Consider the following 16,173-nt stretch of genomic DNA (forward strand, 5'->3'; position numbering starts at 1 on the left):
AGAGAGAGAGAGAGAGTGAGTGTGTGTCAGTCCCGAGCAGGGTCTGTGCTGTCAGTGCAGAGCCCGACGTGGGGCTCGAACCCACGAACCATGAGATCAAGACTTGAGCTGAAATCAAGAGCTGGACACTCAACTGACTGAGCCACCCAGGCGCTCCTACTTGACTTTATTTTGAAAGGGGAAAATCTGGAGCACCTGGGTGGCTCAGTTAGTTAAGCATCCGACTTCAGCTCAGGTCATGATCTCCTGATTCATGGGTTCAAGCCCCGCATCGGGCTCTGTGCTGACAGCTCGGAGCCTGGAGCCTGCTTCGGATTCTGTGTCTCCCTCTCTCTCTGCCCCTGCCGCTCACACCCTGTCTCCCTCTCTCTCAAAAATAAACAAAAATTTGGGGCGCCTGGGTGGCGCAGTCGGTTAAGCGTCCGACTTCAGCCAGGTCACGATCTCGCGGTCCGTGAGTTCGAGCCCCGCGTCAGGCTCTGGGCTGATGGCTCGGAGCCTGGAGCCTGTTTCCGATTCTGTGTCTTCCTCTCTCTCTGCCCCTCCCCCGTTCATGCTCTGTCTCTCTCTGTCCCAAAAATAAATTAAAAATGTTGAAAAAAAAAATTTAAAAAAAAAAAATAATAAAAAAATAAACAAAAATTAAAAAAATAAATAAATAAAGAGGGGAATATGGGTGATGGGCATTGAAGAGGGCACTTGCTGGGGTGGGCACTGGGTGTTGTATGTAAGCGATGAACTACGGGAATCTACCCCCAAAACCAAGAGCACACGGTTCACACCGTATGTTAGGCAATTTGACAATAAATTATATTAAAAAAAAAAAAAAGAGTTTTAGGTTCACAGCAAAATCAAGAGGAAAACGCAGAGCTCTCTTACGTGTGCTCTCATCCCCCGCCGGAGGCCCCGCCCCCATCAACCACACCCCGCACCAGCAGGTACCTTTGTTCTAACTGATGAACTGGCATTGACACCTCACGGTCACCCAAAGCCCATAGTCTACTCTAGGGTTCACTCCCTGCCGTACCCTCCGCGCGTCTGACCAAACGTATGAGGACATGCATCCACCATTACGTTATCCCACGCGGTAGTTTCGCTGCCCTAAAAGTCCTCTGTGCTGCACCCATTCACCCCTCCCCTCCGCCAACCCCTGGTCGTTTCGCTGTCTCCATACTTCTGCCTTTTCCAGAATGTCACAGGCATAGTTGGAATCACACCGTGCGTGTGCAGCCTTTTCACGAGCGTTCTTTAATCCGATCTAAAACACATTCTTGAGATGTGGCACCGGGCATCCTCAGACTCTGTTGGTGGCAGTGCGAACAGGCATGACCTTCTTGGAAGGTCGCTGGGAACGTCCATCAAAAGGCTGAAAATGTTTACCCGCCGTGACCCAGTGATTCCATTTTCGGGAATCTGTCCTAAGGACGTCGCCTCACACCTGCACAAGGACCGATGCGCAGGGATGTTCAGCCAAGCGCTGTTTTTATTCCGGTGGAAACACAAACAGCCCCAGTGCCCAACCGCGGGGGCGCGGGGGGGGGGGGAGGTAAATAAACTGGGGTCCAACCAACGGAGTGCACACCCAGGTTATCCGTCCATGGCAGGTTATTGGAAGAATGTTCCATGACCTAGAGACATTTTTGTAATGTATTAAGTTAAAAAAAAAAAATAGCATTCAGATCAGCGTACACAGTGTAACAGGGTAGGTCACTTTGTAACGAACTGCTGGGTGTCGAGGTCTATAATAACGATCAGCACGTAGAAGGTCTGGAAGGAATCCTATCAAAATGTCGCTAATGGTGAGTGCGCTCAGTGGACTCATGGGTAGTTTTAAATTTTCTTCAAAATTTTTAGAGCAAATAGTTGCTCCTTTTATCGCTGGGAAAGGAAACGGATTTAAAAGCAACAGAAAAAGCCCTTTCTTCACCGTGTGACTCGTGGGAGCCTCGCCTGGGAGTTGCTCCAGTCCCTTCGTGTCGCCACTGAACTCCAGCCGATTCTGTCTGGGGGCCTTACCATCGCTGTCACCGTTAAGAAATCCCAGGGCAGACGAGGTGCAGACCTGGCCGAAGAAGGTGCTCGCCGAGGACACTGGCAGGCATGCCCCACAGAGCAGCCTGTCACCTACAGCTCACGGCAAGACCCCCCAGCCGTCCCGGTGAATCCACAGGAAGCCAACGGGTTCTTTGATGGGCCACGAAGCCGCCCCAGGGCAGAGGACAGTGCCCGGCGTCTCTGCTCCTTGCCGGCAGCTCGGCCGCTTCCTCGAGGACAGGAACAAAGTCCACCGTCCGCACGGGTCCGGATTGATGTTTCTTCTCCCTTCTCTCCTCTTTCTCTTATGCCCGCTTCGCCGAACCTCAATCGTTCCCTTGTTCTTCTGTGTAGACGAGTGTAACAGCATGCTAATAAACAACTCTGTGTCTGGGTGGTTCTTTGACCTTGTACTTCCCTGGTCTTTCTTGGTAAATGGCGAGTTCCTGGGGAGGGGGGTCCCGATTCTCCGTGTCTGGTGTGATGCCACCAGGGTAACTTGGGGGCTATCGCGAGACCTCACCCTCTGGTGTCACTGTCGTTCTAAGGCTGTTGAGGATGTTGTTGGATACGCTATGTGATGATCCTTAGGAGAGATCCTCTTGGGGTCGAGTACCAAGAATGGCCCAATATCCGTGAACAATCGGCCCATTTTCTTTCTTTCTTTTTTTTGGCTGTGCTTTGAAATATTTATTTTATTTTATTTTGTTTCGTTCCATTTCATTTTATTTTAAATTTATATCCAAGTTAGTGAGCCTATAGTGCAACAATGATTTCAGGAGTAGATTCCTTAGTGCCCCTTACCCAGTTAGCCCATCCCCCTCCCCACACCCCCTCCAGCAACCCTGTTTCTTCTCCATATTTAAGAGTCTCTTATGGGCGCCTGGGTGGCGCAGTCGGTTAAGCATCCGACTTCGGCTCAGGTCATGATCTCGCGGTCTGTGGGTTCGAGCCCCGCATCGGGCCGTGTGCTGACCGCTCAGAGCCTGGAGCCTGTTTCAGATTCTGTGTCTCCCTCTCTCTCTGACCCTCCCCCGTTCATGCTCTGTCTCTGTCTCAAAAATAAATAAACGTTAAAAAATTTTTTTTTTTTTAAAAAAAGAGTCTCTTATGTTCTGTCCCCCTCCCTGTTTTTATATTCTTTTTGTTTCCCTTCCCTTATGTTCATCTGTTTTGTCTCTAAAAGTCCTCGTGTGAGTGAAGCCATATGATATTTGTCTTTTTCTGACTAATTTCACTCAGCATAATACCCTCCAGTTCCATCCACGTAGCTGCAAATGGCAAGATTTCATTCTTTTTGATTGCCGAGTAATACCCCATTGTGTATATACCACATCTTTATCCATTCATCCGTCAATGGACATTTGGGCTCTTTCCATACTTTGGCTATTGTTGATAGTGTTGCTATAAACATTGAGGTACATGTGTCCCTTCAAAACAGCACACCTGTATCCCTTGGATAAATACCTAGTAGTGCAATTGCTGGGTCGTAGGGTGGTTCTATTTTTAGCTTTTTGAGGAACCTCCATGCTGTTTTCCAGAGTGGCTGCACCAGCTTGCATTGCCACCAACAAGGCAAAAGAGATCCTCTCTCTCCGCGTCCTCGCCAACATCTGTTGTTGCCGGAGTTGTTAATCTCAGCCCTTCCGACAGGTGCGAGGTGGCAACTCATTGTGGTTTTGATTCGGACCATTTTCATCTGGACAGCTGTACGGCCACCTGTGTCTTCCCTTCCACTGTAACTGCTACAGTAAACCCTGTGACCGCTCATCAATTTCACTGATCCACATTTTTTTTGTTTTTTTAGCATCCACCTCCTTCCTGATCCATTTGATGTCCTGACGAATCTACTTGAAAAATGTTAATTTCTCAGGGCACCCGGGTGGCTCAGTTGGTTAAGCATCCGACGCTTGATTTTGGCTGAGGTCATGACGTCTCGCTTTGTGGGACTGAGCCTCACACTGGGCCTTGTGTCCACAGTGTGGAGCCTGCTTGGGATTCTCTCTTCCACCTCCCTCTCTCTGTCCCTCCCCCGCTCATGCTCGCTCCCTCTCTCTCTCTCTCAAAATAAACAAGTAAACTTAAAAAAAAAAAAAAGGCAGTGCCCGGGACTGATGCTAATCTGGATGTGGTTTACTAACACTCACTGCTCTGGAGTAGTGTTGTTCCAAGCACAGCACATCACTTGGGCGGCTTGTCCAGTCCCCTTGGGATTGGTGAGTCCACCCTATAGACAGTGATTGCAAATCTCTCTCTTCCCCGGGGGTGAGGCCCAGGGAATGGGCATTGAAAACCACCCCAAGCGATCCTATGCATGCTAATGTTGGGGAAACTTTCTTCAAAGAAAATGATCAGAAGAGTGATGTGAATGGACTCCAAGGCATTTTTAGTCCCATCTGGTCTTCAAAGTCCTTTGAAATGGTATTTACCTGCATTTAAATTTAACCCCCTACGGTGAGGTTGTGTGTTTAATCCCTTGCCTTGAATTGTGCAATATTAACTCCTGTGTGTGTGTGTGTGTGTGTGTGTGTGTGTGTGTGTGTGTGTCCCTTGTACTGTTGGGACCCAGGAGGAGTGAATTATGTCCTACAGCTAGGAGGTGCCTAAGATGGGGTCCTGTGCAAAAGCCTGTGCCTCCCACTGTGTCTGCTGCTCCCAGGGATAATTGTGAATGCAGTTTGACTGGGAAGGTCGTGATTATCACGATGACAAGTTCCGGTGGAGACATCGCTGTCGAGGTGATTGGCAAATTTAGGCACCCATCTCCTGACATCCCCTCTTTGGCCCCAGGCAGCTGAGCCCACGCACAGGATAGGAGGGAGAGGAGGGGACAATGCAGGGTTCTGGAGTCAGATAGTCCTGGGTTTGGTTCTGCCCCTCCACTTCCTAGATGCGGACTCATAATAACAGTAACAATAAAAAATAATAAAAGCAGCTAACACACAGAACATCCGCTGAGTGCTGCGTGCTTTTTTATGTGCGGGTGTGCTTGTTAGCGATCAAGCCTCACAAGTCGATGAGGCTGATCTATCGGCATCACCTGGATTTCCTAGGTGGGGAAACACAGGCACAGAGATGGTAAGAAACTTGCCTCAGGCTGTACAGCCAGCAAGTGGCAGAGGTAAGATCTGAACCCAGCCTTCCTGCCTCCAGATCCCTGCTCTTTTTTTTAAAATTTTTTTTTTCAACGTTTTTTATTTATTTTTTTGGGACAGAGAGAGACAGAGCATGAACGGGGGAGGGGCAGAGAGAGAGGGAGACACAGAATCGGAAACAGGCTCCAGGCTCCGAGCCATCAGCCCAGAGCCCGACGCGGGGCTCGAACTCACGGACCGCGAGATCGTGACCTGGCTGAAGTCGGACGCTTAACCGACTGCGCCACCCAGGCGCCCCCAGATCCCTGCTCTTAACCGTGCTGGGCTGCCCCGTGTCTGCTCCTCTCCGAGACTCTTACCTCCTTCTGCTTGGTGATTCGGTTCTCCAGATCTTGCACCTTTTTCTTTTCCTTCTCTATGGCCTCTTTTGCTTTGTGTTTCTCGTAGGCGATGCTGCTCTCTGAAATCTGGAAGTCAGAGACAACCGGTTTGAGGGAGCATACTCGAGAAAGGAAGGAGAACGGAACCTTGAGGGAAGCCAGGATTGCTAATCACGGAGATCAGTGAGTCAGGGTTTGGGAGCGAGGGCTGAAGGAACAGGATGCTCGCGGCCCATCGGAGAGAGGGATGCGAGTCTTGGCACGCCCGCCACGGCGAGAACCTGGAGGTCGTGTCTGGTCAGTCACCGCATAACGGAGAGGGTTGTTCATCACTCAGGATTTCTGGGCCGTGTTCAGGAAGTGACGCGCTGGTGAGTGGTCGGGTCCAGGCATTTGGCGCTGGGCCACCAACTGCACCGGCCTGTGTTGGCATCAGTGTGGGCCCTTGTTGGGAAGTACCTGGCTTCTCGGGAGATGGGGCAGGAGAGCCTGAGTTGGGGCGGGGGGGTAGGGGCGCCTCCTGTCCCAGCAGGCCTGATGCCTGTGGCTTCAGTCTCTGGCCTTCGAAGGCTTGGGTCCACAAATGGATGTGCAGGACAGTTTGGAACAGAGAACATATAGCCCCCAGGTCCCGTGACGGGGAGGGGACTGAGGCCCAGCCTCGCCTACACCAGCCCAGGAGGTACGCGGTGCAGGGGGGTTGGAAAACTCTTATTTGCTGCTTGGAATTCTTGCCGTTGTGCTCCCGTACAAACACAAAGTTCACCAAAAAATATTTTGAATTTATGCATATATGCACAAAGCCCTGAAGCGATACGTACTGAAATGTAAATAGCGGTTATTTTGGGGGATTGAGATTATGGCAATTTACATTTCCCTCTTCCCGCTGGTCTGTATCTCCCACATCTTGTTGAGCGAATGTACGTTATTTGGCAAAAAGAAAATGGCTCGGAAATTGGAACAGGGAAGACGACTGCTGGGGCTGGGACGAGGCTCCGGGGATGCGTGGCCCTGGAGAAGACCATCTTCCCGACGGCCCTGCGGTGTCCGCGGCCTCCCTCCGCCCTGCCCTGCCCTGCCCTGCCCGGGCCTCCCACCCCACCTGGGCTCTGACTCACCTCCCGGCACGAGCTTGGCATTTTCCCACTGCCAAGTCTGCTTAAGACGGTCCGGCCCCCGCCCCGCCAGTCGTAAGAGGCTGCCAGCCCCCTTCCGCACGCCCCGTGGGATTACGCGCTGCCCGGCTCGTCACCGTCGAAGATAATGACGACGATGCTGACTCCTCTCGAAAGGCCGGCAACGTGAGTGCCGGCCACCGTGCGCTATCTCATCCGCAACCCCCCAGATGGCATCTGCCCGGTCACCCACATTTGACCCGTGAGCACACGGGGACTGCAGCAGAGGAAGAGGACGGGCAGCGCGCAGACATCATGCCACCGGGGAGCGGGGGCGCACACTTGGGCACCTGGGTCCCGGCCTACCCGTCCTGCCACCCGGCCTCCGGAGCCTGCCTTCCGCGTCCTCCTGATTAAAACCCCACCCCGCCCAGAGGCACAGACCTGCTTGTATGCTCGCAGCTAGTCTGGCACAGAGGCCACCGCCCAGTGGGCCACCGCAGGGCCCCGGAGCTTTGAGACCCCACCCCCGGCCCACACGTATACGGGACCCTCCGGGCACAGCAGCTGACAACAGTTTGACCTCACTTCCTGCCTGGGCCGACAGGGTCCTGCTGCCGAGGTCTCTGCTTGACTGTCTGCCCTCCCCCCGCCCCCCACGTGGGACAAACCACCCTCCCCACCCCACCTGGACTCTGACCTCACCCGGGTAGGCGGCTCATAACGAACACGACGACTCCATACAACAAATCTCTACGGTGGTTCTGTCTCTACAGCCACGTTACGGATGGCTGCACAGAGAGGGCAAGGTGCTTGCCCAGGGTCACACAGCCTGGTAGGGCAGGGCTGGGGACGTGGACCAGAACCGACACTTGTAGCCTCCCAAGCGCTGCTGCTTTCCCCCGTGTGGCTCCCTTCTCCGACCCCTCATTTGGCTTCCGTCTCGTTCCAGCTTTGCTCCCTTCGTCACGGCGCTGCCCCCGTCCCCCTGGCGAAGCCACATCCCCGTCCTCTGCAGTTGGGCCGCTTTAGCCAGTGGCACTTTCTCCCCCCCGGATGTTCCCTTCGTGCTCCGTCGCCCCTCCAGCTCTCACTCGCATGTCACCCCTCAGAGAGGCCCCCCTGCCTGTGGTCACCTCTAGCCCGCCTGCTTGACCTTCCCCCAGGCTTGGGGCTCTACGGTTACCCTGTGCACTTGTTTATCTGGTGTCTCTCCCTCCGGCCTAGAGTGGAGGCTCTGGGAGGGCACGGCCCTGGTCCGTCTCGTGCTCAGCCGTGTCCCCAGTGCCCCACGGGGCCTGGCACGTGCCGGGCGCTCGGGAAATATTTGTGGATGGATGAACGCGACAGGATTAAGCAATCCATGGAGTCATTAGCCCTGTTTCTGGAACTTCCAGGGGAGCTGGCACGTGTCCAGTGCCCGTGCCCCCCGTGTCCCGGAGCCCAGCTCGTGGAGCTGTCACTACAGGTCGCCTCTCCCTGGCCTCCAGCTCCTGAGAGCCCTTCGTTGATTTCCCGGGGGGGGGGGGGGGGGCGGAGGACGGTGTGGGTGTCTGGGCTAACCTGAGTGACACCCCCCCCCTCTCAGCCGTGGGCCGACCTTCAGTGGTGGCTCCAGGCAGGTGTGGCTGCTGGGCCCAGGCCCGGGCTGGCGGATGCCTCCGGCTCTCCCCGGGCACGGCACTCGGGCCTGCCCGAATCACTGTCACTCTCTCCCTGCGGGTACGCTTCTTCTCATCCATCCCAGACCCTGGTACTTATTTGTGTGACTGCCACGTGAGCGTGTCCACGCCGTCTTACTCCGCACTGCCTGGGTCTCCACAAAAGGTCTATGAAGCCGGGAGACCAGAGCCAGGAGCCATGCTGGGCCGTGTCACGAACACCTCTGAATGAGGAGGAGGAAGGTGCTGGCGGAGGGACTGACCCAGACTCCAGACCAAGGGTTCTCTCCCGGAGCGCGTCTCTCTTCCCTGGGGAGCCGAGCGTCTACACGCAAGGCGCGGTTCCAGGTACTCTGTATACATCAATCCGCTTGGCCCGGAGAGGCAGGGACTGTTACGACTCCCATTTTACAGAGGAGACAACTGAGGCACAGGAGGCTAAGTGACCTGCCCCCGGGTCACACGGCTAGTAAGTTGCGTGTGACTTCGGCCGCGTGCTGCCCAGTGCCTGCCCACTTTCCTGCCAGACTCTACGTCCGGGCGCGGAACCGCGGCCTCGCGCCTGACTTCGGGGCTCCTTCCGCAGGGGTTCGGACGGCCCCACTTCTCTCTCTGCTTCTCATACCTCCTTCTGTTGGGTCAAGTGGTTCTCCAGATCTTGAACTTTTCTCTTTTCTGCCTCTATCGCTTCCCTTGCTTTCCTTTTCTCGTAGGCCACGCTGCTCTCCAAAACCTGAAAATCAATGACCAGCCTTTTTGGTCGCCTGCACGTTTGGGGTCAGGGAGGGGGCGGGGGGACACTGCTCATTATGCTAATGGTGATAGTAGCTAAAACTCTGGGTTGGCATCACGTGCCAGGGCCCGTGGCTGGCACTTCACACCCAGCGAACCCTCTCCCGGGTGGAGGAGTTGGTGGTCCCATTTTATAGATGAGGAAACCGAGGAACAGGCGGTGAAGGCCCAGGGGTCATGCAGTCTGTTGGTGGTGAGGTCAGGGGTTGAGCCCTGTGCAGAGGAAAAGTGCCCTGCGCGTGCACAGAGGCCCTCGGTGAGGGGCAAGTGAACAGGTCTTTTTTTAATTAAAAAAAAAAAAATGTTTTTTTTTTAAGTTTCTTTATTTTGAGGGAGACAGAGACAGCGCCAAGTGGGGAGGGGCAGAGAGAGAAGAGACGGAGAATCCCAAGCAGGCTCCAGGCAGAGCCTGACGTGGGGCTTGAACCCACGAAACCGGGAGATCATGACCTGAGCCAAAACCAAGAGGTCGGACACGTAACTCACGGAGCCACCCAGGCGCCCCCGTCTTATTTTGGAGTCTGAGCTCTCGTCCCTGTGCCAGGCAGTCTCTCTGATAAGAAGGAGAAGCTCATTAATAATGGATTTCCTATCACTGAAATAAATCTCTTAAAGAGAATCAGGCCTCAGGATGAGGGCAGTGTCCCACATTCATGAGCCACAACAGACCGATTTCTGGAAGGGGCGGGCGGGGGTGAACCTCACAAGTGACGCTCTAAGAGGACGGAGGGAAGAGAGTGTGGTTAGGTGCTCGTGCTCGCGGAATTTTATTTAGGAAGTTATTTGCTGATAAGCTATTCAGTTAAACGGCCTCATGCAAATCACAAAGATGCGGATTAGTGGCGAGGCCCCTGTTTCCAGTCACTGCCACAAATGGCGCCTCAACTTTCAACGGGGTTGAGTCATAAGCATCAGCTTGGCTGCAAGATGTCTGGGACTCGGAACCTGGTTTCCGTTATATAACCAGTGGTCAGGGTCCCAGGTCAGCCTGCGTGGCGTTTTTAAGCCGTAACATGGCTGAAATACTATATATTTTGCAGTGAAAAGCCGTTTAAGAAATCCCAACGCTCAGCTGTTCCCACAGCGCCTAAATGAAGCAGAAAAGCAGTAACATCATGGATTTTGAACATCTGAGGTGGGATTCCGGTAAGACATTTTCCTGTAATTTGTGAAAGAGACTCGAGGCCACTTCCCAGGGACTTCGACTCGTTCCACGGCCTCTGATCTCACAACTACACTCAGGACCTTCCTCTCGGCAGCTCCTTTGAAGGAGAAGAGGATTGTCCCTTGCGTGACTCACACACACGGGCTCTGTCCCCCTCAGCCGCTTTGCTCCCAAGTTCCTGGGCAGGTAATGGGAGTTAACCTCTAGCGGTAACCTCAAAACCCACATCATGAACTAGCATTCTGTTGTCCTTAAAGATTCATCTGGAAATGTGGCAGCAGGTCTAATAAAAAGGAAAATCAAATACCAGTTTGAGGTTGGTTGAAGTCTGTGTCTGGGACTTTTATCTCAGAATCTGCGTCAAGAAACCCCAGAGGAAAAAAAAGAAAAGAAAGAGAGAAACTGCCGAGAGGTTCTGTCAGGAGAGGTGGGCCGACGTTTGCCTGGGCCTGGGGTGAGGCTCCTCCCCGCTGTGAGGCTGACCTCATCGCTCTTCCTTAAATATCTCTCCTGAAGTCCCCTGTGACCTCAAAATCTCTAAATTCAAGGGCCTTCTCCAGGCTCTTGAGCTGAGCCGTTGACCTCTTGGTGGCATTTGGCCCCAGTGAACCCTCAGGAGTTTCTGCTCCTTGTCACCGCCCCCGGAGAGATAACTCAGGGCCAGGCCTCAGTGACACTGTTTACCTGGGGCAGCAGAGCACGGCTGTGCGGGAGACCTGGGACATAAACATCTTCCCTCCTTGGGTCAGATCAGATTGACCTTATGCCTCCCGCGGCGGGTGGGCGAGGACTTTCCTCTGAGGAGTGAGGGTAGGGAGGGGCTTGATGGGGAAGAAGTGCCTGGACAAGATACACAAGTGGTGATCACGGCGACATTTACTGAGCAGCAATTCTGGGTCCAACACTTCGCTGCACGTGACCGCCAACGCCTCACGGCCACCGTTTAAAAGAAGGGAGGTACTGAGACCTCTGTGGCCAGTAAGTCGTCCAGCCGGGATTCGAACCTGTGTCTCGTCTGGCTGCAAGGCCTCTGTGCTGCTTCACGACTGAAGAGTTGACGAGAGCAGTGCGTGAAAGAGACCTCGAGGTCCGAGGGTGACCCCAAGATAAACCCGTGTCGACAATGTAACGGCACTTGCCCCAAAGCTGGCGTGGGAACGTCAGTACAGGTATGACGTCTTCAAGGGGGGAGCAGAGTCCTGGCCTGGGCCACCACGGCCAGAGAACTGGGTCCGGTTTGGGAAGAAAACAGCCCATGGGTTGCAGACTCAGACATCTACAGAGGCCAGACAGGTACCGGCACTAAAGTGGGCTGCGTTTACCGAAACAGGGTGTGGTGAGGGCTGTGGGAAATCACTGCTACTTGGCTGAGCTCCCGTCCAGTTCCACCAAGTGGAAATGGGGCCAGGCCGGCTGACTTTTCAGGAGAGGAAGGAAATCTGGATTTTTTAAAATGTTTGTTTATTTTTGAGGGAGAGAAAGGGCACGCACACGAGCGGGAGTGGGGCGCAGAGGGAGGGAGGGAGAGAATCCCAAGCAGGCTCCGCACTGTCAGCGCAGAGCCTGATGCGGGGCTCGATCTCATGAACCACGAGATCATGACCTGAGCTGAGATCAAGAGTTCGACGCGTAACCCACTGAGCCACCCGGGTGCCTGGAAGTCTGGATTTTTAAGTATATTTTATGAATTCAAAATAAAACACTCTGGGGCCAGATGTTAACATGTCCACAGGCCCTTTCCAGCCAGTGAGCAGCCAATCTGTGACTTCTGGACAACAGGACAGGTCAGGGGAGGGGACCAAGGCCAGGCTCCAACCCTGGGATGCACATAAGGAGACACAAGGGCATTCGGGTCTAGAGAGGAGCAGGTGCCTCTATTTCCAAGCAGCTGAAAGGTTATTATGTGGACGAGGCGGGGGGGGGGGGGGGACAGGTCTTACAGGAGCCAGTGATGCTCTTCTGGGAGAATGAGTTTGAGGCACTTAACCAGAAGGAAGAATTTTCTGCCAGCCGAAGGCATCACCACTGGGACGGACTGCCTGGCCTGTCGAAAATTCCTTAATGATGATGCTGAAGGCTGGATGATTTTAGGATGTCGTTGGAGGACTGACACAGCCCTGAAGTCCCGGGACTCTGTACCTTCTCCACGTCTCTGCTTTGGGACATAATCTCTAGGCCGAAGATGTTCAGGTCACCAGCCCCAACTTGTCTCCCAAGTCCTCTCTGTGACTGTATTTTGTGCTGTTTCCAATTTTTCTGACTGGCTGTCAAGGTTACAACTCCAGAGCTCTCTCCCTGAGCTCCCAAGCGTCCCGGGGGTAGCAGAGCCCTCCCAAGGACTGATCGCTGTAGGAAAGCTCTGTCACGCTCTATCCCCGTCATCTGTGGTTCGGAACTCACTGCCACGTGGCCCTCAAGCCAGGTTTGGGCTTGAGCCCGCTTCCCCCCTCCCCCCCCCCGCCCACTGCATACCTCCTTCTGGCAGGTTAAGCGACTCTCCAGCTCTTGGACTCTTTTCTGTTCATCTTCTAATGCTTCCTTCCCTCTGTGTTTCTCTTGAGCAATGCTGTCCTCCCAAACCTGAAATCCAATGGCCATTGTTTGATAGACACAGTCACCATGGCAGGAATCTGGACTCTGTGCCAGGAACTGCCAGGGTAGCTTTTTGCTGCTCACCACAATCCCACAGGGCAGACGGGGCAGCTAGGAGCAAGGAACCCAGAGCAGGCAGGCTCAGATCAGAGTCCGAGGCCGGTCCTTCCTGGGGGCAGGATCTTGCCGGGGCTCGGGCTGACTGTCTCCCCCAGCTGCTTACCTTCTTCTGGCGGGTTAGGCGATTCTCCAGCTCTTGGACTCTCTTCTGTTCTTCTTCTAATGCCTCTTTTGCTCTGTTTTTCTCTTGAGCAATGCTTTCCTCCAAATCCTGAAAGTCAACGACCGTTGTTTTACCAGACACAGTTACCATGGCAGGAACGTGGACTCTGTGCCAGCCACTGCCCGGGTTCGCTCTTTACAATGACCCCACGGGGGGAGACTGTGGGCAGCTAGGAGCGGGGGATCTAGAGCAGGCCGAGATCCGAGTCCCCGGTCAGTCCTTCCTGGGTGCGTGACCTTGGGCAGGTGAGAAGCCCCCGTCTCGCTATCTGTACAACGGGGACAGAAACGGTGCTTCCTGCATTGGGTGAGCGTGAGGGGCAGACAAGAGGCTGAACGTGAGCTGCTTGGCATGTGGTCACCTTTCATTAATAAGGGCGGTCGGTTAGTTCTTCTGTGATCTTCACTTTGCAGAAGGGGAAACAGAGAGATTGAGGAATCTGCCAAATTTACTAGTAAACCACAGGAACAGGGATTCGAACCCGGATCCGTTTGACTCGAGAGCCTGTGTTTCAAACCTGGGGTTGGCAAACTAGGGCCCACTAGCCAAATCTGGCCTGCTGTCTGTGCCTTGTGAATAAAGTTTTATTGGCATACCTCCTTGCTCCCTGTTTGTAGATTGCCTAGGACTTCTTCCGCACTACGACGGCAGACCTAAGCAGTCACGACAGAACAGTGTGACCTGCAAAACTGAAAATATATACTATCTGGCTCTTTCTGCAAAAAGTTCTCTGACCCCAATCTAAACCATTTGTGTGAGCAAATGGTTGTATGTTGTTACATGTTGTTACGTACGTGTTGTTAACCATTCGTGATAAAAAAGTATTAGCTGGATGAAAGAACCTAGAATTTCTTACTAGTGAAAGAGTGTCCTCAACAAGTCAGGATGTGTGAGAAGGAGTTCAACTAATGAATTTTGACACATGTATTTCGAGAAAGGGTGGGGGTGATGGGGTCGTGTGCTGTGGGGAAGGTTCATCTAAAATTGGGACCCCTGGGGGCGCCTGGGTGGCGCAGTCGGTTAAGCGTCCGACTTCAGCCAGGTCACGATCTCGCGGTCCGTGAGTTCGAGCCCCGCGTCGGGCTCTGGGCTGACGGCTCGGAGCCTGGAGCCTGTTTCCGATTCTGTGTCTCCCTCTCTCTCTGCCCCTCCCCCGTTCATGCTCTGTCTCTCTCTGTCCCAAAAATAAATAAAAAACGTTGGAAAAAAAATTAAAAAAAAATAAAATAAAATTGGGACCCCTGGAGTTAAGTCTGCAACAGGACTTTCATTTTTTTTTTAACGTTTTTATTTATTTTTGAGACAGAGAGAGACAGAGCATGAATGGGGGAGGGGCAGAGAGAGAGGGAGACACAGAATCGGAAGCAGGCTCCAGGCTCCGAGCCGTCAGCCCAGAGCCCGACGCGGGGCTCGAACTCACAGACTGTGAGATCGTGACCTGAGCCGAAGCCAGACGCTTAACCAACTGAGCCACCCAGGCGCCCCTGCAACGGGACTTTCAGATGAGTCCCTTGGGTCAAGGAGATCTACTAAGTGTCTGGGGAATGATGACCCTCAGCAGGATAGTAATGACCATGAGCAAGGGTGCTGTCTGGGCAGGTACCTGACCGTGCTCTCTGCTCCTCGTGGGCTGCTGTGTGCCGAAGTTTGTTCTGTTTAAAGGGGGTTTGAAGCCAGCCCTTGAAACCCTGTCTGCATCAGGACTGAGGTTATAAATGCGCGTCAGGGAGGCTGGTACCCAAGTTGGTGTTGAACACGGTAGGGCGGAAATACCGTGTACCCACAGTGGAAAAAGTCAACCCCAAATTAAAAGTAAAATAAGACATTTGGAAAGGGAGAGGGTAATCAGGGAGGAGTGAGGAAGCAGGGGGAGAGCTCTGTGAGGCTTTTGCAGAGTTCCAGCTCTTTCTGGTTTTATTTTCCTCTCTCTCGAATGACACACTGGCTTTTTCTACGTCTAATTGACCTTCGAAATGGACTCATCTGGATTTAAGGCTATTAATACTGCCTTACGTACAATTTTGGTCAGATGGTCCTTCCCTTTTTAGTCTTTCTAGTCCTTTTTTTTTTTTTTTCATAAAAGGCAGAAAGGCAGAGAAAGGGGCAAACAAAAAAAGAGGTAGAAGGAGGAGAGAGATTTCTTGAAATAACCGGGCATGAATCAGAGGCTTAACGAGGCAGAGAGGTCTGCAGAGCTGACGTGTGACAGAGAGGGATGGTCCGAGCTGGAAGTCAGAACTGGCAGGTGCAATCTGCCTCGGGTGGGAGGGGAGAGCTGGGGTCCAGCAGATCTGGGGCGGCCGTCTCGAGGTGGGTGGGAGCAGGCAGGGGCAGCCTGTAGTGGTTATCACCCATGGCTGCATTCTGGAACCACCCAGGAGCACTTTGAAATCCAAGTGCATGAGCCACACCCTCGCCTCAATTAGATCAGAGCCTGGGGATGGGGGTGGGGGAGAGGTGCAAAGTGCTAGCACTTTTTAATCTAACTGCCAAAGTCAAGAGCCACTGATCCAGGATGATGGCAGCGAAGTAAATCCATGGCCGTCCCTGAACATCAAAAAGGGCTGAATATAGGACAAAGATGAGAATCGACTCATTAAATGCAGTTTCTGGACTTCTCCAGAGATTCTGATTTAGTGGGTCTGGGCTGGGGCCCGAGAATCTGTATTTTTAACACGTGTCCAGTTGGTTCTTATCGGGCAACTCTGGGAAAACCTTCCTCTAAGACTTTGCTGCTGAAAAGGTAGTCTAAAGACCCGTGCTCTCAGCACCAGCCGGGAGCCTGTTAGAAGTGCAGAATGCCAGTTTCTGCCCCAGACCTGCCGAGTCAGAATCTGCGTTTTAAAGCCTCCCCAGGTGCTTCGTGGGCACCTTTAAGTTTGAGAGGTGCTGCTGTAAAGCATCTCCTAGCTGGCTTGGGTTTTAGAAAAGTAAGTAGCCATTTTGTCCATTTGTTTCCTATGATACGTACATGAGAGCGGACGACGGAAATAGTATGAAGTCGGTCCCGCACGCCCTCAGAAGCGGTCCGTCACTTACAAACCAGGACCTGTAAC

The 16,173-nt window shown here is 53.3% G+C and overlaps 1 protein-coding gene across 9 annotated transcripts in view; it reads right to left on the reverse strand.

Annotated features, from left to right (window-relative positions):
- Positions 1–16,173, reverse strand: part of FHAD1 (forkhead associated phosphopeptide binding domain 1) — a 125,499-nt gene that overhangs the window by 29,963 nt on the left and 79,363 nt on the right. For 8 of the 9 annotated variants that reach the window (XR_009258397.1, XM_058718998.1, XM_058718997.1 and 5 more), the window contains 4 exons: positions 13,058–13,165; positions 12,715–12,822; positions 8,911–9,018; positions 5,489–5,596 (listed from right to left, as the gene is read on the reverse strand). Coding sequence is in view for 8 of the 9 variants with exons in the window: in XM_058718998.1 (XP_058574981.1) it covers positions 5,489–5,596; positions 8,911–9,018; positions 12,715–12,822; positions 13,058–13,165 (432 nt within the window). In the remaining variant the exon portion in view is untranslated. The remainder of the gene's footprint in view (positions 1–5,488; positions 5,597–8,910; positions 9,019–12,714; positions 12,823–13,057; positions 13,166–16,173) is intronic. The other variant, XM_058718996.1, reaches the window with a different exon arrangement.

Source organism: Neofelis nebulosa, chromosome 2 (genome assembly GCF_028018385.1).
Source record: "Neofelis nebulosa isolate mNeoNeb1 chromosome 2, mNeoNeb1.pri, whole genome shotgun sequence".
NCBI classification, from domain to species: domain Eukaryota; kingdom Metazoa; phylum Chordata; class Mammalia; order Carnivora; family Felidae; genus Neofelis; species Neofelis nebulosa.